The following is a 24,400-nucleotide window of genomic DNA, read 5'->3' as shown; positions in this document are numbered from 1 at the left end:
ATCAGGTTAGAATGTTATTTTAGTCTGTTTATGTAACCCAATTAAGAAGTTGATTTTCCTTGTTTACAGTTAAGACACCATTTGAATGTATTTTCCTTGAATGGAAACCATCTTTGTGAAACCGAAGTGGGAACTGTGATTAGAGACATAACTGTCTGTGGAGACTACATAGTTACGGGTAGTGAAGATGGAACTCTTACAGTTTATGAAACATTTGGGTAAATATCTAACTCCTAAGGTTTCCAATCCAAATACTTGATGTGCATATACAAGTACCTTCATGTAATTATGATTTAACAATTCGCTGTTGCAATAATTTCAGCTTTTCTTTAGAACACCTCCTTTTGGCTATTTTTAGCTAATAAGCAGCTTTTATTTATGTCAGTAAGGCATCTAGTGTTTTTGAAAAGCTGTGCTAATGATTGGGGTCACATTGAGAATGAAAACTTTTCTATTCTAAAAATCCAACTGTGTCATAATAGATGTAAACACTTCATCTTGTAATGTGAAACTTTTACTCTGTTTTTTTTCTAACTATGGTTATTGCCACTGGTATAAAAATGCTATAAATCATAAATGAGGCATAAATTGTCTTGATTAGGGTGAAGAAACATTATAACGTGGTTTTATTCATATGAATATTGGTTGCTACACACTTAGTCATTGTAAGAAATTATTTAATGACATTATCCTAAAGACTTTAATCAAAAAATAAATTTTTTTAGCACAAAATCATCCCTTAAAATCCTCGAAAATAACTGTTTACTGACAATCTCAATGAGCAATGTATGGCTTGGTTATGGATTGAGAGGTCCAAAGTTCAAGCTTGTGTTATTCCATACAACATTTCACACTTTCAACTGTAAATGTGTAATAGGTAAAAGTTATGTTCTTCCAATTATTCGTATAAGAATGTATTTCAGAACAGCTGTTATGGGTATTAACACTTTTATTGATAAGGAGAAAACTACGTTTTGACTTTCCTAACTCATCTTCAGGTTAAGAAAGAGAAAATTTGTATGTGATGTGTGACAGACACATGTCTTAGGGGCAAGAGTATAAACAAGTACATGATTGTAGAGAGTGTTGCAGGTGGATGTTAGGTTATTAATTAGTGGAGGTATAAATGTGTTCCTTTATATTGGTTTAAATTTGTTTCTAGAATGTTTGTATAAGAATGTCTGTGCAGGCACTTCCACTTGTTAGCAGTTCTAAAAGGTGATCAGACTGTGTCATATAATCTACAGTACAAGTTATCAAACAATTATTATCGTGACCAACGTACTCCTGAATCTGAGCGAAGCATCATTTCTTCAGCGATCACTCCATGAATCTTGTTCTTCTTTTCAGAGTTTATATCATTACTGCAAAAAGGCAGGAAAAAATGTTAAGCTTACATGTCATTGACAAAATTGAAATGGTGCTTGTTTTCCTTTACCAAATTCATTCTGTCAACTGTAAATCACTAATTGACAAAATACTTAATATAAGATGTTGAGTAATAATTAGTATAGCATTTTTAATTCTGAGAGTGATCACTGCAAAACAACTAAAAACTTCTACAGTGTACCTTTATACATCAGATTTCTCTACATGTCCTTTTTTAAACTGCATGTGATCCAAGGATGTTGTGAAAAATAGAAGTTTTATGATTTGACGAAGAGCTAAATGCTTCCCAACTAGGATTTGCTTACTTGTATAAAATACAGTCTAAAACAACAATATTATAAAAATTATGAAAAACATGTTTAGTAAATGTTTTCAAGTCTTCTTATTCCACTTCAGCATTTTATTCAACTGAAATAGAAGAACTCAGTGTTGTAATTCAAGTTTACATTTGAAGTATTAAAATGTTTATAAAGGAAGCTCCACATTTGAAAGTAAATATGAGGTAAACATGAACAAGTTTAGTTTCACAGAAATATAAGAATTCTTTAAAGTGAAAAGTTTTATTTAGTTAGGAGACTTTTGTATACATTAATTTCATGTTTATGCCTATAAAAGTTGAAAGCCAGCTAAAGAAATGTTTTGATAAGGTGTTTGATTCCTTGTGCAAATAACTCATGTAGATATTATTTTTATCCTTTTTTTTAGGTGAAATTTCCTTGTATTCACAGATATAGTCAAGTAGCATTTAGTTTCTTTTCTTTAGAGTAAATAATCTATGAAAATCAAGTTAGGATGTGATATGTATAATAATATGATATGTATGATGCATAAGATGCTTTATTTGGTATAAAGGCTTAAAGATGAACTTAGTTGAATTTAGGAATATTACTTGGGTATATATGTAGTCAGTTGATTTTTCAGAAGCAAGATTTTTTTAACTTACTAAGGAAGGCTTAAATATGTAGAATATTTAGTAATGGTAATACATTTAGCTGTGGGCTTAATTTCCATGTCAGAAGTTGCAAGTTATAGGTTTTAGAAATTATCATGAACTGTGTTAGTGGTTAATAATAGTGTTTGCACAGCAATTTTGCAAAAGTTCTAATAGAAATATTATCAAAAACCATCTTAAAATTCAAATATGTTCTTGAAACAAATAACACTCAAGACCTTCTCTCTTGGTGGCTCGGGCTGCTAAATTATTAATAACAGTAGAAACGTTGATTTTTTTTCCATTTTTTCTTCATATTATTATTATTCTTTCACAAGCCTACAGCAAATAATGGCTATGAATATTTTATTTAAACCTGCTAAAAAAAAACTTTAGCTAAACAGTTAACTAGCAACATCACTGTGTCTTAAACTGTGATCAACTCACCATGCCTGAGATGGGCAAAAAGTAAAAACTTCATCCAACAAATGTGCCAATAACAACTTAAATTGAAGAAAACTCTGACATGATAAAAACAAAAAACTGTGCAGGTCATACAAATATTTTTATCTTGATTCATGAAAGAGAAGGAGGGATTTTGTCACTTTTTTCATTGCTGCTAACCAGGTTTCTTTTTGAAGCCACTCAAGTACCAAAGCTCACAGCACAAATAGCTAGTTATACTGCACCAAAATGTATACACAGCTACTAAACAAACTCCAGCAAAATCTGTAGGTCTGTCTTTAAGTTGATTCTTGAAAGTTGATATTTACATCCCCTAAGATTGTGTAAGTTTTTTGCTATCAACATAAGCTCTTTGAAGCCATCAAGTATTGCAGAAATATAGAAGCCTGTTATACTTGTCTGAAATACTCCATTTTGTAATAGTTACAAATACTTCATTTTATTAAAGCAAAAAATGTCTATATTTATAAAGTGTCTCCAGCCTTATCATTAATGATTATAGTTTTAGAAGCCACTACAGAAAACATAGCTAATGAATACAATATTGACTATGTCATAGGGTATTTTAAATTAATTCAAGTGCTTTTGTGTTTTTTCCTTGAAGAATCTCTCTAAGTCCTTTACTTTCTGCCATTAGGTGTTTTATTAATGCCAATATATTTGAAAATAATTTGTGCAGCTTGTAGAACATTAATTAGAAACTGCCACATTTTTTGAGTTTGCTATTGTACTTTTTATCTGTGTGGTTTTCTGCAACTATTTCAGTGAGGTTTCTAACAGTAGATGGTTACCACAATAAATTTCACACTGATATTTACTACACAATACACATTATTTCTATGTACTGTATTTTGTAGCTAGTGATAAGTACTGGAAGACAGTAGTGATTTATTCTGATGATTTTTCTTAATTTGCTGAAATTGTGTATGTTTTAGTACTATTTTATTGTTATTGTTATTCACATTTTTGTTTCACAAGCCTACAGCAAAATGGTCCAGGTATTTTGTACCAAAATCAAAACAGATATACTATATGCAGATGTTTGTGACCTGTTTAAAAAGTTAATTATTTTTCATTTACTTGGCTATAAATGCATAATATATGCAGTGCTGTTGTTAGAGCTTTCTTTGTACTCGATGTTTGTTAAACATGTGTTTACACAAAACCACCTGGCTCATTGAATAATGGTTGGGTGGAAAAAATCAATGCAGCAGTAAACTGTTGAGAAACATGTAACATTTTCACCTGAATGCATGTGCATTTATGTAGTTTATAGTTTATTTTCATTAAATGGATGTAAAAAAAACTCAAAAAACAAAATTAAAGCTTGTTAATTTGAGAAGGGAAAGTCAAAAAATATATAGAAACATGTTGAATTAGAATTCAAAGATTATATTTCAAGCCTACAATTAGAGACTCTTTAGTATACAGTCTAGGCTGGAAATGGTGTCTACATTATTTTCTCAAACTACATGTCTCTGTTTTGTCTCCACTAAAATTGATAAGTACTATAGACATGGAGTGATGCTGTAATTTCTGATCATATTAAGACTACTGCATCATGAATCAGTCATTTAGAAGCAAATGTTCTGGATAATTCATTGTTATTTTTCATATTCACTAGTGATATAAAGATTTATTTTTCTTAAACTCAATTTTTTTATTCAGTAATTTGTGACATTGCTGCTAATTGTTTAAAATGTCTTTAAATTTCTCATTCTAGAATATAAGCTTTATACTTCTGCCTCTAAGTTGGAAAATGAAACTGCTAACTGTGTATGCTATCTAGGCCTAAAGAGAAAACTAACTAACATTATTATACAGTTGATAATATTAAAGTGAGTTGGACTGTTAACACAAAACAGGGAGACTTGAACAAGTATAATAATCTAATGTACTTAATCTTTTTTTGGGAGAAAAAAAATCAGTTTTTATGAAGAGCTAGCTTCGCAGGCTGTAGTATCACAAATGAACAAAAGCCATGTTGGTCAGTTAAATTCATGCAAAATGAATTTGTATTTGAAGCCAAGTGTTGTTGATTGTGTAGTGAAGAAATGATTTAAACCATCTTTATCTTGATACTTAACACATAGCACATCATGACATCAGCCTAAATTGTGAATACTCATTGAAAATGTGTATTGAGTGATAGTTTATTGAATAAATTGATGTTATTCCTGCAGTGAACCATTTAAAGATCAGCTTATTAAAACTGTCGTGAAACTATCACATTTTCAGTGTGTGTGTGTTCATGTTTGTTAAAGCTGTTAGATATTCTAAATTGATTACCTAGTGTAGTTGGCATTTTCATGCATAAATTTTATGTCATTCTAGTTTATCAAAAGAAATTAATGTATCTAAGTCAAATAACCTAATTTAATAATTTTTTTTAAGTCAGAGAGAAGTATTGAAATATATGTATATTGTTATAAAGTGAACACAAGAGCAGTTTATGATAATAATAATTTCTTAAACAAAGATATACTTAAAGTATTTATATGCAGTAATGAATTAAATATGTTAGGATGTTAATACGTTTTTTTTTGTTAGTAGGTAAAGTGTGACTGTAATGAATTATATTTGTCCAAAGACAAATTATTACACAAAGTATTAGTGTACTTGGAAACATTTCATTCTTTATTTATTCCTTTTGAATTTTTCAAAAACCTAAGTGTATCACATATAATTGTATTTCAGTTACGCCCAAGTTCATTGTATTCTTTGTCAAACAACAAAGCTTGAGAGGCCAACATTTATATTGTAGCAATTTATTTAACAAATGGCTAATATAAATATAATTCCAACCACCACAGTGTTTTTGTATCTCAGCCAGCCTGATTTAGGTTTTTTGTTTTTCTTTAGAAATTGAAAGTTCACACACACACACACACACACACATTTGTATATGTTTATACAAATATTACAGGCTCCTACACTAAGATCTTGTCATTTATATTCTAGTGTGGTTTTGAAAACAACTCTACTACAACTAATTTTTGTAACATTATCTTATAGGTTGAAGCTAATTACAACGTTATCTCTGCATCTTCCAATTCTTGCTGTTACTGTCACTCCTAGCAAATCCCACATCTTGGCCAGTTTGCAAGATGGGAAGCTGATAGTTGTTGGTGTTGCAACAGCTACAAACCAGAGATAAATCTTCCGTGTGTGAAACACTTTGGATCTTATACCGTTGAACCTAGATACTGTTTAATATATTTATGAGCTAGGCCTGGTGTGTATAAATTCTGGATACACATAAGTTTGAATTCATACTTACATCGAAAGTGGTGTATAGTTTATAGAAATATTGTCTAAATGACCAAATTACAGATTTTAAGGGTTAAGAATATTACAGTCTGTACTTAGATTGTATGTTGTACATTTTTGCCTTAAGTACTTATATAAGGCTGGATCTAGTTTGTTGTTGTTTATCATTTGTAGTTCAATTATGCATTCAAGGCTGGACCTTGATAACCTTTGGCAAAGTTTCTCCTGTTGATATTTGATCACATTTAATCATACATTATGCACTTTTAATTAGAGAAGGATGAATGAACCTAAACTTAAAGCAAAGTACTGATGATGATATAAATGAGAGAATCCTAATTCTCCTCTCTTATCGGCTGCTGACTACCTTTAATACCAGACGTCTTTGACCTCTGTAAATTGTCTTTTATTTTATCTGTGTAATTGCTCATTCTCTCTTGAAGGTAATGTATAGCTGAACATCCTGTTACTTTTTAGATCCTTTACTAGATCAAAAATAATTTTATGTTTATGTAAGTCAGGTGTACTGTTTTCATTTCTACAGTAAAAACATCCCTGCTGCTTTTCTTCTACATCTGGATATTTTCTTTAGCATACTGTATACAGTTGACATTCTCTTTCACTGGTCTCATTTGGCTGTACATTCTATTCTACTTAATATAAGTAACTTGTATACCTGTGGGCCTACTTTTTTCTTACATCTGGACATTATGATTACCTTGTGCACTTGGGCAACTTTGTGCACTAATCCTGTGTTTGTTGACAACTTTTTTGTATTTTGACTTGTAAATATGAAAATCTAAATGCTTGTAGTTTGAAAACCTGGTAATTCTCTGTGTAAATAATAAGAACTGGAAATCTACTCATGTAATGTTAAACCCATGAACATGCTATGATTTTGTTGTACATTTCATTTAGACTTACAATACTCACCTTCTGCAGCAGGAAGTCTATTTGCTGGAAATCAGTTCATTCTGATTAGGTGCACTTGACTATATATGATGTATCTTGTACATCTTGGAATTTTATACCTGGCTTACTAAACACAGCTGTACATAGTGTGCTTCTTTATACAAGTGGACAACTTGTGGTTACATTATACATGTGGATAACTTCTGCATGTCTTAAACATATAAGTTTTTTTTTTTTTTTTTTGCATTGTATGGTTGAACATCATTGAGAGGTACCACACCATGCCACCCTACCTCATGATTGCAACTTTTATTGAAATAGCTTGATATTTCTTGTATTTAACAAAGCAGCTTGTACTTTGTGCAGAAATTCATAGAGTATGTTACCTACAGTAACGAGGGAAAATTCTATGCATTCTCTGTTTAAGCAGACCTGTTTTTTTTGTTTAACTTACATTGTACAACAGTCATCTTTATAAACAACCTGTTCTGGTTGTGCTTGGCTATGAGTTAAGGATTTCCATATATAACTTCACACCTTATGCTCGTTTGCAAGGATGGATTTTCTGTGTATATCTTGTATACTTTCAAAACACTGTATGCCTACCAGGCTAAGATGGCAAGTAAAAGTTGAAAAAGCAAAGTAATATTTTTATTTTTCCAACATGAAATGATAAAACTGCATGGTTTAACACTGCCATTCTTAAATTGTGATGAGTAAGAAAAATTAATTGTATACACAGTATCATTACTTGGTTTATATTGAACTAAATCAGGCTTTAGAAGGTGAAACAGAAAGTTACTTAGAACTTGTTGATCAGATGATGAGTTATTTGATATTCACAAATTGTAAAATTCCAATGGCTTCATCACCCTAGGTATTGGTGTATAAATACAGATCTAGCATAAGAAAGAGAAATTTGAAGTTAAGTGTTAAGGGTTTTGTGATACTTAGACTGGTTATGTTGTAAAATTGATACTTGTATGGTAAAATTGGAAATTGTTTAAAATTGTAAACACTTGCAAATTTAGTGTTGTATTAATTTTTAATCTTGTTACTTTTTGTTATGTTGCATTACATTACTAAGTTTTTAAATATCTAAAAAGAAAAAATTAAAATGCTAAGTGGGTACTACTAATGTGAATGCACTCAAAAGCTGCATGTCATTAAATGTCCTGTGTTGACTTCACCACACATGTATGTCAAGTATTTTAAAACCAATGGTAAACAGTGTGTATGACATTGTTTTGCTCTGTATTATATGACATAGTAAGTGTTGACCGTTACATTACAAGGCAAAAAATGCCAAAACAAAATGCTGGATCAGGATAAATGTATGCAGCAATTCTGTATTGACCAGAATTCTTTTAGAGATACAAACTTCTTTATTTGTGGGTAAATTATGAACATCGAGTAGTGATAGGGTTGCATGGTGAAAACTGTAACTAACAAGAAGCAATCACTGCAGTTATTCAGCAGTGTTATATCAATATTGTAGGAAACTGTTTGTGCTTACTTAAGTATCTGCATGATTTACATGCTATTTAACCTCATATCACAGATGTAAGGCTAACTTGATATCAGGTAGTAGGCTCCATTATGTAGCAGTGAGATGTCTGTCAGTCAAGGAAATCTTGTTAGTTGATGTTAAGTCCGTGAATCAGATATTTAATTCCTTTACACATGTGTGTGACTCAAGCTTCAGCATTTGATATCTTTATGTAGCTTTAAAAAACTTTTAAACATTTAAGCCAGTAATGTTGCTATAAGAACACACCTCAGAAGTTTGGTTCTATTTTATATATTCATGCCATCTACTTGTCAAGTATTCTATGCCCAAATTGTAGCTTTAAATTGCATATGTAATACTTTTTGTTTTTTTTATGTAACATCATTACTTATATGTCAATCATTTTGTACTCCCTCTGGCATTTTTCTTTTGTTTTTAATTTGGTTGTATTGTGTATCTGTAGTACAAGTATGTAGTAATGTACTGTATCTGTATTGGAAGGAATTTAATCCTATCATGCAAGTTTAAAATCAGGTGCCACATGTTGACCTCATAAAGTAGGTTTTCTACTTGTGTGTCAACATTTGGGTTTTACAGCTTTTTTGCATCAGATGTATGGTCACATTTTGTGGTTGTCGGGCATTTGTTACATCATCTGTGTCATAAAAGTCATACATTGGGATCCATTAAGCAGTCATTGTCTTTTATGTCATCAGACTTTAGGTTCTTTATTTAGCTGGTGACTTATCAGTCATGCATGATGTACATATTGACTTCATGTTACTCTGGTTCAATCACATAGTTGCATCAGATTAAGATGTTACATTCCATACCATTTTAAAGCTGAATGAATAAAAAACTTTTGTTAACTTTTGTTTGATTAGAGTCTACATAAATTAATGAAATAATAGTAATTTTTGACTGTTAATTAGTGTATACTTAAATTCATGAAATATTCAAGGTAGTTGTTTGTAAAATAGAATGGGTAAAATATCACAAGATGATACTGGCTGTTGTGATAGTAAAATGGGCTGTTAGTGATGTAATAACAGGTATGTATTTGTGAAATGAAACAGTTCAAAAGATAAAATGGTTTACAGAGTTTTCTGATGAAAAATCACGAGATATTAAAAATGGCTTAATGTAAAGTGAAGTGGATGGAAACTTATGTAGGTTACTATATAATGGAATAAAATAAAATAAAAAATATAAAGTGACTTTTCAGTAGAATGAATGGATTTGCAGCTGAAAATCATGAAATATAAAGTATTTATTTGTAAATAGTTTATTAAAACTAATGTTTTGAATTTATAGATTTACTGATTGTATAGTAGGATGTGCAGACTGCTGTAGAGTGATAGAGTTTATGCTTAAATATGGGATTCTGTAATGTGTATAAACATTATAACTTATTGTTGTGTATTGTAAATGAGTGAGAACATTTCTCGGTGATGTATCTTGTATGTAGTAGCAATTCTAAAGTTGTATTTTGTACTTTTATTTTCTCAGTGAATCCACCAAACTTGATTCCCTAAAGTAGTCAGTTGATCCATTTAAAAGTTTTGATGTCAGTGCAGTCACTTAGTCCTAATGATGTCATTTATGTCAAGAGATGTTTCAGTAAATCTACCAAACTTGAATCAATAAATTATTCCGTTGGTCTATTTAAAATTTTTTATATCAATGCATTCAGTTAGTCCTAATGAGTTCATTTATGTTAGGATGTGTCTCAATGAATCCACCAAACTTGATCCACTAAATTAGTCTGTTGGTCTATTTAAAACAATACCAGTGTATTCAGTTAGTCATAATGATGTCATTTATGTTGGGATGTTTTTCAATGAATTAACCAAACTTAATTCACTAAATTAGTCTGTTGATCCATTTGAAAGTTTTGATATCAGTGCATTCAATTAGTCCTAATGATGTCAATTATGTTAGGATGTTTCTCAATGAATCCATCAAACTTGATTCACTAAAGTAATCACTTTATACATTTAAAGATTTTATTTTCTGAATCCATTTTACCTCTTATGATGTTATTTATGTTATGGTACCCATGTCAGTCTGTCCTAAGTGGTTCTGTGAACCAATCTATTCCTCTGTTTAAAGTTTTAATATCTCTATGTCAGGTGTCAGTGATGATATTTTTATTATGGCTGTTTTTGTAAAAGTTTAATATAAACAAAACATTATGCTGTGTGAATTAAAATAATTAAGTTTTATTAATACAGACCTAACAACTCCAGTTTACTATCATAACTGTCAAAAACATGCTAGGTTTTTATTAGTAACTTTTAGTTGTTTTAATTCATTCATTATAAAGTTTTCCTTTTTTTATATTAATTTGAATATTAAATTACTGTTTATATAAGTAAACTGATTGTACATTCTGTTTAACTGAAGGATTTTGTTTATTCATTCTATGATTTGTTACTTATCTTCATTGTGATTTCTTGTGGTTCTAAAGGATTTGTATTGCATCATAAATGTCATGATAGATCTTTTGTACGTGATCCACTGAGACATTCATTAAATTGTTCTTGTAATGAAACTTATCTTTTTGATAATATTAACTCCTGTGGTTTACTTGATTGTCCATGGAAATCCTTAGAGCAGTTAATGTTTGTTTAAAGGAAAACAATTCTTACATTGTGAAAGATTCAATTCTACATTTATATTCTAACTGCTCATTTTACCTTCAAGAGTTCTTCTTACAGTCAGATAAACACAACTCCTAAAACTACATTGTATTTTAATGAAACTAGATCCAGAATTTTATTACATTCAGTGTTGATCAATCAGATTGAATATTACAGTTCTCCTGCATTCACTGTTGTTTAATAAGGTTAGATCTAAAAGTTCTGACAATTTCGGTGTTGCTTAATCTGGTTGGATCATTCATTTTAGTCCTGTTTAGTTTCTTGGTAGCAACTCAGAAATATTCATGTAAATGTTATTGTTTTGTATTGAAGATCAATTCAGATCTTGTTTACTTCATTTTATTTATTAAAAATTTGAATCTGGAATTTACTTCATTATATGATAAATAATGAAACCTAAAACCTTTTAATATATTTAATTATAGATTATGACAGTTATTTCAAGAAAATTTTAAATGGATCATAATTTTCTGAGTCTGAATCCAAAATTTTTTAAAACATTTTGTAAATTTGGATAAAAACTAAACCAAAAATATTCTTATGTAAGATTAGATACTGAATGCAAAACCATGAAGTATTCTTGCATATTAAGTGATAACGAATGAATTTTGTTTAAATATTATCTACTAAAATTGAATATGTGAAAAAGAGTTATTCATGGCTGTTGTCCAATTTCATTTTGCTGGAAAAATCTATGAGGATTTGTATTTGAAAATTTTATTTTCTGTGCATCAGAAGGTAACCTACCATCCAACTGTAAAGTACTTTAACTGTTATCCGTTTCAATAAGAGTGTAGGGTATGTCAGAAATTTAGGCACGTTGAGTAACAGTAAGAATATCAAAACTGTGCTTTTTGTGTGGCAGAAGTGTAGCTTATATTTTATTATTTCAATAGTTTTATTCTATTCTTTGACATCTTAGCCAAATACAAATATTAAGTCATTATCTAGCAGTCTGACAAGCATTAAGCCAGAGACTGTTTTAGGTGTGGAAAATTTATAGGTTTTGGCAGTTTGATTAATATCTTAGAATTTTCTCAGGAGATCTTAAAGGTATAATTATACATCACTGACAGAAGGTTTTATAAATCATACCTCTTTTTAATTCTCATTACAACGACTTTCAATCAGACTTCCAGGTGGTGGTTCTTAGATATAAACCAGAATTTAAATTAGTGTTTTGTTGGGTTTTTTCCTGTAATTCTTGCTGCTGGCAGCAAACAGAAAAAAAAAAAAAGTGAATAAAATGTATCCTTAATAACATAGTATTTTGTTTATTCATTTCCCATAATTGTATAATTCTTAGAAAACACACAAGCTATGTGATAGTACATAAAAACAGTATCAAGTCAGAATTTGGGTAATCTCTATTATTATATCATTTGCATTTATTTATTCAAACATGGTGCATAATAGGTTTGCTAGACTGTTGTGGTTTAGTTTACAGTATTTTCAGAGCTGCTTTCCACATGTAAATGTTAAATGCTGGCATTTTATATGTTGTCCAGTCATTCAATGTTTACAGATTACAAGATCAACCCAACTTTGGTTAAAGCTACATTGTCCAAATATCAATAAAATAGAATAATTAACTCAGTATTGTATTTCATTATTCTTTTTCTTTCATCTTCTTTTCAGTGGAATATCTTTTGCATTATGAGGTTTTAGAACTGTTGGCCTAGAATGTATTTTTAGTTGTTATTATTGCAAAAGTTACCTTAAAATAATTAAACTTTGTTTTTGAACCTTAACTTTATTATATTACATGTGTTTAACAATATTTATTTGAATCTGAAAAGGATAAAGTAAAACAAATTTGGTTGAAATAGCTTTAAAAATGTTCACAAAATGCAACTGTGTTTCCAACTTATACACATATTATTATATATATACATAATATTGAATTCATCTTATATTTGTAAAGTTACAAAATTTAAAATAATGCTACTTCATCAGTGAAGATCCATCTATAGTCTGAAGATGAAACCCCACCATTTACATTTGTGTCACCAATAAAAACACTGGTTTGTTTGACTGAATAGTCAGTGTTAGGTCTGATATTGTGTGAATAATGTACTATTATTATGTGACAGTTATACATTAATAGTTGTGTTTTGAGTTCACATACTGTATCAAGTACATTTTATCATAATTTATAGCTTTTACAGTAAGTAAGAACTGTTTAACTGGTGTAATCATTCTGAGTTTCACAAATGTTAACGGTAAAGAATGTACTTAAATCAACAATCTTACAATTCTGGAATTGGTAGCAGTCATTAATTCATGTACATATCAATCCATTTGAATTGACAGATTATTTATATTTGGATAAACAAAATAAAATGAATAAGTATAAAAACTAAGAAATATTTTACTGTTGGGTAATCAGATAAGTGCAATGTTTGTAAACAGTTGTATAAGTAAACTTGCAGTAAATTATAGCCTAAAAAAATAGTAAATTTAACATGTGTTTTATAGCTATGTAAATTGTAACTATTAAATTAAATTCAAGTGAAACTGTCATGTATACCTAACACTTTCAAGTAACCCAATTATATATAACCCATGCGTGAAATAAAGCATTTTATATCCAGAAAGTAAACAGCATTAGCTTTAGGTGATTATATATGTAAAGGGAGATAAAGTCTTAGTAGGTGTCCTGCAGTTATGGATGATTGGTTATCTAGCTACATACAGGTATGGTCATCTGCATGTTATGTGAAATGTAAGCAACCAATAATAGTGGTAATACTAAGGCTGCATACAAAAATAAATACATGGTTGCAAACACATAGAAAGGCACTAGTTAAAGTTTTGTAAGCAGTCTTGACTGAACATAGTTCAGCAACTCAGTGACTTTCTGGCAGAATATGTCAATGTACTTATCGGACCAGATGAATTATTGTGTCAAGCAACAGTCATACATTACCACACAACTGTCCTGTAAATTTCCCTGGAATATCTGTACAATATATGTTAAAGTATAAAATAATGTAGCCATAAGAGAGTTTAGCCTTCCCCAGTAGTGATTGCCAGGAAGAAAGAAGTTAATGTCAGGTTCTGCACTGATTTGAAACTGAAGAACATGGTAACTCGTGTTGATATATTTCTATTATCATGAATAGATGAATGTTTGGATGCATTGAAAGGAGCCCTTTGATTCAGTACATTGATTTGACATCTGTATATAGGCAAGTCAAGCTGGATGATAACAGCATAAAGACAGCTTGTATGAGTTCCATGTCATACTGTTCAGTCTGTAATGATTTTACAGCATTATAAAGCTACACATGAGTTACTAACCACTTTGGTTTTGCACATTTAGTATGATATAGTTGTGGTGTCTAAATAAACTTACTTCATTCCCTTTTAATATACTAAAGTATAGCCTGTCAAAAAAGATGGGGAAAGTACAACCACCCCTACACCCTAGTCTTACATTTTGAAGCTAACTAAAATAAATAAAATTTGATAAGTCAAGCTTGACCAACAGAGGCAGAAAAGTGCAGTCAGTATATTTCTTTGTGAGAGAATTAAAATTGAGATCTTCGTGGCAGAGTATATGGTAATTATTGGCAAAGAAATCCAGTTGGATTAACAACTTTTAATATATGAAAAAAATCAGTGCATTTTAGTAACAATTTGTTCCAACAATAGCTTTTATGTCATGTTGCTTAGGAACAAAAGTATAGCCAAATACTCTTGTTAGTCTGTGTGCTGGAAGTATAAAGTGAAATGTGTAGTCAACAAAACTGAAAAATATTTGTTGATTTCTTAATTTAGAGTCTCTGTTAATTAAAAATGTTGGTGATAAAACAGACAAATAGCTTAATTCAGAAATGATTTAAATTTAAAATTGAATCAGTATTTTTACTTTTATGATAAATGTTATGCACTTAACTCTAGGCTAGATGATCCCACACTGTCTTTACTTTAGGCTTATTTTATAAACACTCTCTACATTTATAAGGTTTCACGACACACACCTCTCACGCTCCCCTTGCACTTCCATCACAAAAATCATAATGTGTGGACAGTAAACGAATTAGTTTTTCTGGATAAACACTTTTTGGCTTTCATGACTTCTATTTCAATAAATTAACCATTACTTGACATAACATGCACAATGGCTTTTATATAGGGACTGACTAGTGCTAAAGTTATATCAGAAACAAAAGTTCAAAGTTTATTTGATGAAGGTTAATGTAAGATTTAAGTAATTGGAGGGATATTTTATAGCATCATACTGACTGGAGAATACATTATTAAACTGGGTTTTATTTACTACATTTTACTGTTGGAAAATATTTAATTAACAAGTATGTCATATTTGTAATATCACACACAACTTTGTAGTTTAGGAAACGTTTTCTTTCATATAAGAATTATTTATCACTCATGTATTTTGTTTATGCTGACTGTTACTCTTTCTCTTTTCTTCTGTTAATGGAATTTTCAGCTTTTTTCTTATGTAAAAAAGATTCAACCCTTTCAGGGACTCAATTTTTTTTTCCATAGATTACCCCCCTCACTGTAGATTCATGTACATGGTGAGGGGACCTCTCAGAGAAGGTTCTTTTTTTTCAGTTTAGCTCCTCTGGGATCTAAACATCCACCCACGTGTTTGCTGTGCATGGTGATCCCTGAAGGGAAGAAGAAGATCCTGGTAGTTGAGGGGTCCAACCCTAAGATACCACTTTTACCTTGAATTCCTCTAGACAGGTGACCTTAGGGTGGGCCCCAGGGTAAGTTGCTGGTCCACTTGGTCTAGGATCAACCAAGTACCAGTGTTGGATGTTCTCAACAGGTGTTGTGGACATTGTGTCTGATGTTGGTGTTTGGGTATAGTGCTCATGAAACCCTGGCATTGCTGCAATGTCCTTATTTATTATTGTAGTGCATCCCCTTGCAGGACTCCATGGTGGGTGGGTTTAGTGGGTACTGAAATATTCTTTCTTTATTATGAATTTCCCTAATCAAAATATAAATAAAATAGTGAAAAACAAACCATTGGTAAACAACCACATCTTGAAGATACTGAACAACAATCTTCAAACACCTGTATCTCATTTTTTGATATAACATTCTTTATCAGACAAATCTTTAGGGCAAATGTCTCCCTTTTTTTATTCAAAAGGAACTAGATGGGCTTGCTGACACTCCTAAGTCCGTCAAAAAGCTACATTCTGGTGACATCTTGGTGGAAACACAGTGAACTTGTCTTGCATTTAAAGGCAATTGAGGATATACCCATCAAAGTTACTCTCCATGCTACTTTGAATTAGTCAGGAGGAGTTATTGTTGAGAGAGATTAGAAGAACATTCCCAATTCAGAGATCCTCACTGGTTTCTCCACCCAAGTAGGTACTGCAGTGAAACATATCTCCACTCCCAAAGATGAGATTGTGATGCCAACCAATGTCCTAATTTTGATGTTTTCATCACTATGTCCACCTACCATCATCAAGGCAGGTTATCTTAATTTCAAAGTGTGACCATATATTCTGAACCCTCTGAAGTGTTTCCAATGTCAGCAGTTCGGTCACTCAAATACATCATGTCATGGTTCCTTGACATGCGCTCGTTGAAGTGGCAAGGAGTATGATGCCTACAAGTGTGAAATACACCCTCTTTCCATTAATTATAATGGCTCTTACCCATTTTAAGTGATGGTCAATCCCACTATTCATCATAAGAGTAGCCCAAGAGTTGACTGTGGGTAGTGGTGACTAGCTAACTTCTATCTAGTCTTACACTACTAAATTATGGATTACAAATGCAGGTAGCCCTCATGTAGCTTTGCACAAAATTCAAAACAAAGCAAACCATTCCCATATACACAGATGGTTTGAAATCAGGTGACTCTGTGGGCTCTGTCATGGCTTGTTGTGGTTCAGTGGTTACACACAGACTTCCCTCTAAAGTTTCTGTATTCACTGCCAAACTGTACACCATTTCTCTTACCTTGGATCATGAAGAAGCTAAGCAGTACTTGAATTGTACTATTTATAATGACTCGCTTAGCTCACTACTGGCCCTGGAATCCCTTCACGTTAGTTCTTACCTATTCTCGCTAATATTCAAATTTGATTGGCCCATTTATCTTTAACATCTACTTCTATCCAGTTCTTCTGGATACTAGGTTACATTGGTCTTCATTGGAACAAGCTCACCGACACTGCAACTAAGTCTGTCTACTCTGGCACTATCACTGCCATGCCTGTTACATACATGGATGATGGTCCTGTATTCAAGAATCGGTTATGCACCAGTTGGCAGTCAACTTGGAGTGAGCAACGTGATAACCTTTTCCAGATAAACCTGCTATTGGACTTTGGCCATCTTGTTTCCATAAGGATCAGAAGGAGGAAGTTGTTCTAACTAAGCTACTCATTGGTCAGTTTTTAACTCATCGTTTTCTTTTATTTCGGACTGATGCACCAACATGTGGTCTGTGTGACAAATCACAATAAACCACATTTTACTGCCATGCCATCACTACAACTCTGAACAACGGCACTATGTTAGACATGTACTGTCTGCAGGTTTACCCCTGATGCTGCACAGTGTCATTTTCTGAAGGGCAATCGTGATAGAATCATTTGTATTTGTTTCTCTGTATCTCTTTAAAATCCTTCACCAACTGGAAAGTTGAACTTATTTCTAAAGCTCTAACCTTGATTTTTAACCTTTATGTTTGCCACTTCTTTTAAATCTTTCTGTAGAAAGATTTTCTATTACTCTGAGTCACTTTCAGTTAGATAACTTAATTGTAACTATATTTAATCAGTTAGATAACTTAATTGTAACTATATTTAATCAGTTAGATAACTTAATTGTAACTATATTTAATCAGTTAGATAACTTAATTGTAACTATATTTATTATCCTAATGTGTACAAACTGAAGAAAAATCATTGATTAGAATAGTACTTCATGTTATAAATTATAACTATGTATGGCCTGTCTTGGCCAGGTGATCAAGGCACTCGACTCGTAATCCAAGGGTCACGGATTCGAATCCCTATCACACCAAACATGCTCGCCCTTTCAGCCATAGGGGTGTTAAATTGTGATGGACTATCCCGCTATTTATTGGTAAAAGAGTATATCCCAAGAGTTGGTGGTAGGTGGTGATGACCAGCTGCCTTCCCTCTCTAGTCTTACACGGCTAGCTCAGATAGCCCTCGTGTAGCTTTGCACAAAATTCAAAAACAAAATAACTGTTTACAAGAAGTGGCTAAATTAGTACTTCAAGTTATAAGGTATAACTGTGTGTACAAGTTAAAGAATAATCACTGACTAGATTAGTACTTCATGTTATAAAGTAATACTATCTGTACAAGTTTTAAAAAATCATTGAATAGATTGGTATTTCAAGTTATGAAGTATAACTGTATGTACATGGTAAAGAATAGTTGTTGACTGAACTGGTACTTCAAGGTATAAAGTTCAATAAAATGAACAAGTTGAAGGAAAATCTTTGGACTACAGTTGTAATTTATATAATACAACATTATGTACAAGCAGAAATATTTTTTTGGACTAGACCAGTAGTTGTTGTATTGAATAATGACTTTTTTTTTATTACAAAAATAGATACTTTTATAGTTTATAGTACAAATCAAATGTTTGATTTTCGAATGAATTGTTTCTACAGCAAAATAAAACAATTTTCCTGTTAAACCAAATAAATATATTTTACACCATAACTTGAGAAAGTATATCAATTATTAAATTAGATCTAGCACTTGTACAATACAACAGAAAATGATGTTTTATGTAATTAGTTATTGTAAAGAATACATCACTGATAATGCTGAACTTCAACTATAATACAAGAAGATCATTTTACTGTTGAACAATGTTTTAATTGTAAGAAAACACTGTCACTCCTGCAGTACAATAAGGCAAAAATTGTTACTTATTGGGCTAGGTTGAAAGTTGTCTGTAATAAAACAAGTTAAAGTTTTATATCTCAAGCATGATAATGGGAAGTAGTTTAATTGATAAAATAGGTTGGTACTTCTGCAACATGAGGAAGAATTGGCTAATTGTTACTATAGGTTGGTTATCCTGTTATGCAATAAGGAAAGATTGGTTAATTGTTAATCTATGTTGGTTATCCTATTTTACAATAAGGAAAGATTGCTTAATTGTTAGTTTAGGTTGGTTATTCTGCTAAACAGTAATGAGTAATTGGTTAATTGTTAGTTGAGGTTGGTTATTCAGTTATACAGTAATGAATAATTAGTTAATTGTTAGTTTAGGTTAGTTATTTTATTATACAATAAAGAAAAATTGGTTAATTGTTAATTAAGGTTGGTTATTCTGTTATACAACAAAGAAGAATTGGTTAATTGTCAGTTTAGGTTAGTTATTTTATTATACAACAAAGAAGAATTGGTTAATTGTTAGTTGTAGTTGGTTATTCTGTTATAAAGTAAGGAAAGATTGGTCAGTTGTCATATAAGGTTAGCTCCTCCTTATCACAGTATAGAGATAAGGTAGAATTTTTAATTTATACTCGTGATTTACTATATGATATAAGAGTGTGTTTATTTGGCATTAATACAAGTTACATTCAACATTTTCTTTAATTTATCTGAAGGAAACCTAATGTAATTGCTCTTTACAATAACAGTATTTTCTTAAATTAGCATCATTTACACAGTGTGATTGATTTCCATAAAGATTTAATCTAGAAATAGCCCCTAGAATCTCGTAATGTTGTTTTGATGGTACAACACGTACACTTCCTTCAAAGATTCCGCCCCCGGGTCTTGTTTGAATAGTCAATATGTAGTCATGAATATGAGATGCCTTGTCTCCTTGAAGATGGTCTTTAGGTGCCACGTAGCGTGCTGATCGAACAACAACTAATGAGAGAGAAGCACATACATCACTGCTGGTCTTCACAATATTGTTTAACGACTCGAGTAAAAACATTGCAACAGGAAACACCTCAGTACTGTTTGGAGAAATCTTCTGTGATTGAATGCAAGTACACCAGTGTTCATCAATGGCTGCTTCTTCACATGCCCTCTCTTTAGGAACCTTTTTAAACAATGACACTGCACGTTGACTGTAGTTACTAATGAGCTGGGAGGGAACAGACTGAACATCTACAGGTCGAGAACTCCCAGTGAAGTTCAGAATATTCTCTAAAGTTGCATGAAGGTCGTAAGGAGTAGTTAATCGATGGGTGTTGTAGTATATGGCTTCCATTATTGAAGGGTATTGTTGTTGGAAAGACTTGGGAAAGAAAAACATCAGAGTTGGCAAACGTTCTTCAAGTTTACCAATATATGTTGACCTGATTCCTCCCCACCTCATACCATGATCACTGAGAAGAATAACAATGGTGGAGTTAAGTAATCCTTTTGAATAGAGATGTTTGAAGAATTGGTAATAGAAGTGATCACCTTTAGCTGGATAGTTAAGAAAATCATGACTTAAACTGTTGATCCACCCAAATGCTAGGTATGTTTGGTTATGAAACTGTTCCACAAAGGCCTGCATCCAATTGAGGACTATTTCAGTTTCTGATTTGGGCCCAACACAAAGATAGCAGTTTAGTGGTTTCTCTCTTCCAAGTTGATCCTCTGCAGCGAGAATAAATGGACGTAGATAGTAGTCAGTGGGTTGGGTATAAAAACCTCTCTTGAGATAATTAAAGGTGGAGATGTGAGGTGCATCCTCTGCATAAAGTGTCCGATATCCTTGGTTTTCGAACTTTTTCCACAGGAATGGACACTTGTCAATGTAAGGTGTATTCTTATTCCAGCAAACCTGGGAGAGTTCATGTTCACTGTAGCCAGTGAGGACTGGGATCAAATTTGGAAAGGTATTGTCTCCTACTTTATTATAACCATACATTTCAGTTACATTCATATCAGCCTTAAGGTAGGTCACAGTGTCTTTAAGCTGCCGATGTATGTTAAGTCTAGATACAGCATCGATGCCCAGGATTAGTAAGCTGTACCGTTTATCAGAAACGTGGGATAATTTCTCTTCGCATCGTTTGCTTACAGCTTCCTTCTCTATAATGAAACTGTGGAAGTTGGTATATACGATTTTTCCTTGAACGCTGCATTCAACCTTTAAAAATTCAAGATTCACTGTGGCCTCTAACTCAAATGTTTTACACTCTTTAGAAAAGCTGTAAGAGAAAGAATATGATATTTATTGTAAAACCTGTCATTGATACTTCACAAAGATAGTGAAACTAAATACTTTTTACAAAAAACAACTGTGAATTGAGATATTATTATCATTATCGTATGTACTCAGCAGATAATAAGATCAAGGAATAACTCATACGAAGGAAGTTTCGTAAAAATTATTTTGTTAGTAGATAAATTTAATGGAAGAGTCATTTGTGCACAATAAGAAGGTATTGTATTTAAAATTCATCAAGAAGTATTTGCACAAAGAATAGATTACTTTCATTGAAAAGTTTTCACGCACAAAAAGAATAGAATTTAGTCCTTTACAGAAAACACTTGCAAATATTTACAATCCCTGGAGAAGTTGTTTGGTCAGAAACTGTAATACTAATGAAGAAACAATTTGTATTCCTGAAAAAGCCTGCTACTAAAGTGATAGGTTTGTTCCTTATCATAATATTAAACGATCCCTTCAGAAATTTCGATAAGAACAAAACAAAGAAGAATTTACAGACCCAATGAAGTTATTACAAAGATAATAGTTTACAGCCCTCGTTTGTTATCATAATATTGTAACTATCCCTTATTAAAATATAACAAAAACAATAAAAGATACGAATTTACAGTCCTGAAGAAGTTGTTACAAGCCATTAATTGTTGTCATAATATTGTACAATCCCATGAAAAACTTTCAATAGAGAGGGAACAATTTGCAATTCCTGAAGACGACCATCTTATCAGAATATTGTACAGTCACTTCAGAAATTAAAACATAAAGAGCAATTCACAGTCCTGGTGAAGTTATAAAAAAATTAAAATAGTCGTATTTGAAGAGAAAAATTACTTAGAGGCAGGAATGTCGAGAGCCAGCAGGGGTAAACATCCTCGTCCCCGGGGCTCCTTTCTCTTTTTAACATCTTTAAGAACTTATTAAAAAGAATATCATAAACTAGGACAGTAAGAAGCTCGTAACCAAGGCAAAAATCATAGCAGCTGAAAGTGTGAGTGTGAAAAATTTAAGTAACAACAAATATATATTAATTATTACCCAAATTGTTATTTAAGTCATCCTTAGTATGTTAAGCGTCTATATGCAAGTAAAAGTCACACTGTGCTTTTTATGATTAAATGAAGATATACTCTAAAGGTACTTTACGGTATAACCGGACTTCATTCAGAGTTCCCCTATCCTCTCCCTGTTGGCGAGCCTTCTCAGAGGTAAAACGATTAATCGTAACTTTGATGAAACCCCATGAAAATAAAGGTACACACATCAGCACTAACAATTAAATACATAAAATACTGCGCTCGACTCGTAATTTGAGGGTTGCGGGTTCGAATACCTGTCACACCAAACATGCTCACCATTTCAGCCGTGGGGGCATTATAATATTACGGTCAATCCTACTATTCTTTGCTAAAAGAGTAGTCCAAGAGCTGGTGGTGGGTGATGATAACTGCCAAATTAGGGACGGCTAGCGCAGATAGCCTTCGTGTAACCCTACGTGAAATTCAAAACAAATAAAATGTATATTATGCAATTTGCACACCTTCTGGATGGCCAGGTTAGTTAGGGCGTTCGACTCGCAATCGGAGAGTCACGGGTTCGAATCTCCATCACACCAAACAGGCGAGTCCTTTCAGCCTTAGGGGCGTTATAATGTTACGTTCAATCCCACTATTCGTTGGTAAAAGAGTAGCCCAAGAGTTGGCGGTAGATGGTGATGACTAGCTGCCTTCCCTCTAGTCTTACACTGCTAAATTCGGGACGACTAGCGCAGATAGCCCGCGTGTAGTTCTGCGCGAAGTTCAAAAAAAAAAAAAAACTGGAACAGCGTAATACTATATTTAGAGATGGAGAAACTGGAGTTCACCATAATCTCCCTCATTCTTTTCGACACGGACAGAGCTGCTGATCATGTACCTCGTTCAGTGTAGTAACCATATTTATTAATTAATGAGAAATTCAAACAACCATTGCTTGAGGTATATTATTGTAAAACAGCAGTGCACATAAATTCAAAGGTATTTCAGTTAATGATAAATTTTTAGTTTTGTATAAAGTGTTTCAAATTATCGGTTAATCACTCCAGTGTTAAGAAGTAACGTACAAAATAACAGAGATTTAAAATATAGGAGCGGCACTCTTATCAGTTCCTGAAGCGATATGGTGGCGCCCCCTCGCGATCCCGCAAGAGTATACCATATCATAATTTATATATTTTGCTTTGGTTGATTTGGAAATTTAAAAAAAAAAAAACGGTTAAAGAATTCCACAGTCAGGGTTTATAATGCAGGGCCCTAGGCGTCCTGTCTTTAGCTTATGATGTGATTCGTGCTGATATTCATGGAACTACTTAACAAAGATAAACTAACATACAGACTCACAAATTATCTAAAATGTAAACACAGATAAAAAAGTTAAATTTCATTAGAGGAATTTTGGTGAAAAAAGTCCAGTTTACTTCACTGATCATTCATTTTAATTACCTTTAAATTAGCCATGATTTTAACGTCGAACAGCAGCGTACACTGGTCACCATCATTAAATGATGTGAAAGGTAAGAATGAAAGTGTTTTCGCTGTATTAATAACATACACCTTGATCACGTGAAACACGAAACTCCACTACTCTTTTGACGCATACAAAAAATTAGTTATACAACACAGAGGGTAAGAGTTAAATTGTTGCAGTTAAATGTGTTTTAACTTTTTAAACAGATTACACCAGTAGAATCAGAATATTTAGATCTGTTGACTACAGTAAAATGTCACGTACGCGTCAGCTTTAGCGATATTTTTTCTTATATTCTAAAGTAGCAAAGGAAGCCACTGATAAAGTTTACAAATGTTATGTTTAATTCAACAAAAAGCAGTTTTATTGAAGATAGTTTAAATAAATTGAGTTTTCTTTCAACTTTTAGTGTAAACATTAACTTTGGCCCCTTCATTAAGTAATTGCGTATTCTGATACATAATATTCATACGTTCAGATCGGGAATTAGAGTTTCCAAAACGGGAATATACGTTGTATATAATAACATTGGAAAATAAAGGAAAACGGATCAATCTGGGGTACAAGAACTATTCA

The 24,400-nt window shown here is 32.0% G+C and overlaps 2 protein-coding genes across 7 annotated transcripts in view; one reads left to right on the top strand and one right to left on the bottom strand.

The window, feature by feature from the left end:
- The window catches only part of LOC143255916 (neurobeachin-like protein 1), a 111,556-nt gene extending 99,155 nt beyond the window's left edge, over positions 1 to 12,401 (top strand). Inside the window, exons 44-45 of the mRNA XM_076512338.1 lie at positions 70 to 218; positions 5,801 to 12,401. Of these exons, the coding sequence (XP_076368453.1) occupies positions 70 to 218; positions 5,801 to 5,942 (291 nt within the window). The 3' untranslated portion in view covers positions 5,943 to 12,401. The remainder of the gene's footprint in view (positions 1 to 69; positions 219 to 5,800) is intronic.
- Positions 12,402 to 18,699: 6,298 nt separating this feature from the next.
- LOC143255917 (uncharacterized) overlaps positions 18,700 to 24,400 on the bottom strand; it is a 38,257-nt gene continuing 32,556 nt past the window's right edge. For all 6 annotated transcript variants that reach the window (XM_076512344.1, XM_076512340.1, XM_076512343.1 and 3 more), the window contains one exon: positions 18,700 to 21,302. In XM_076512344.1, the coding sequence (XP_076368459.1) occupies positions 19,757 to 21,302 (1,546 nt within the window). In that variant the 3' untranslated portion in view covers positions 18,700 to 19,756. The remainder of the gene's footprint in view (positions 21,303 to 24,400) is intronic.

This window comes from Tachypleus tridentatus, chromosome 7 (genome assembly GCF_004210375.1).
Source record: "Tachypleus tridentatus isolate NWPU-2018 chromosome 7, ASM421037v1, whole genome shotgun sequence".
NCBI lineage: Eukaryota > Metazoa > Arthropoda > Merostomata > Xiphosura > Limulidae > Tachypleus > Tachypleus tridentatus.
This window is presented reverse-complemented; position numbering and strand designations above follow the sequence as displayed.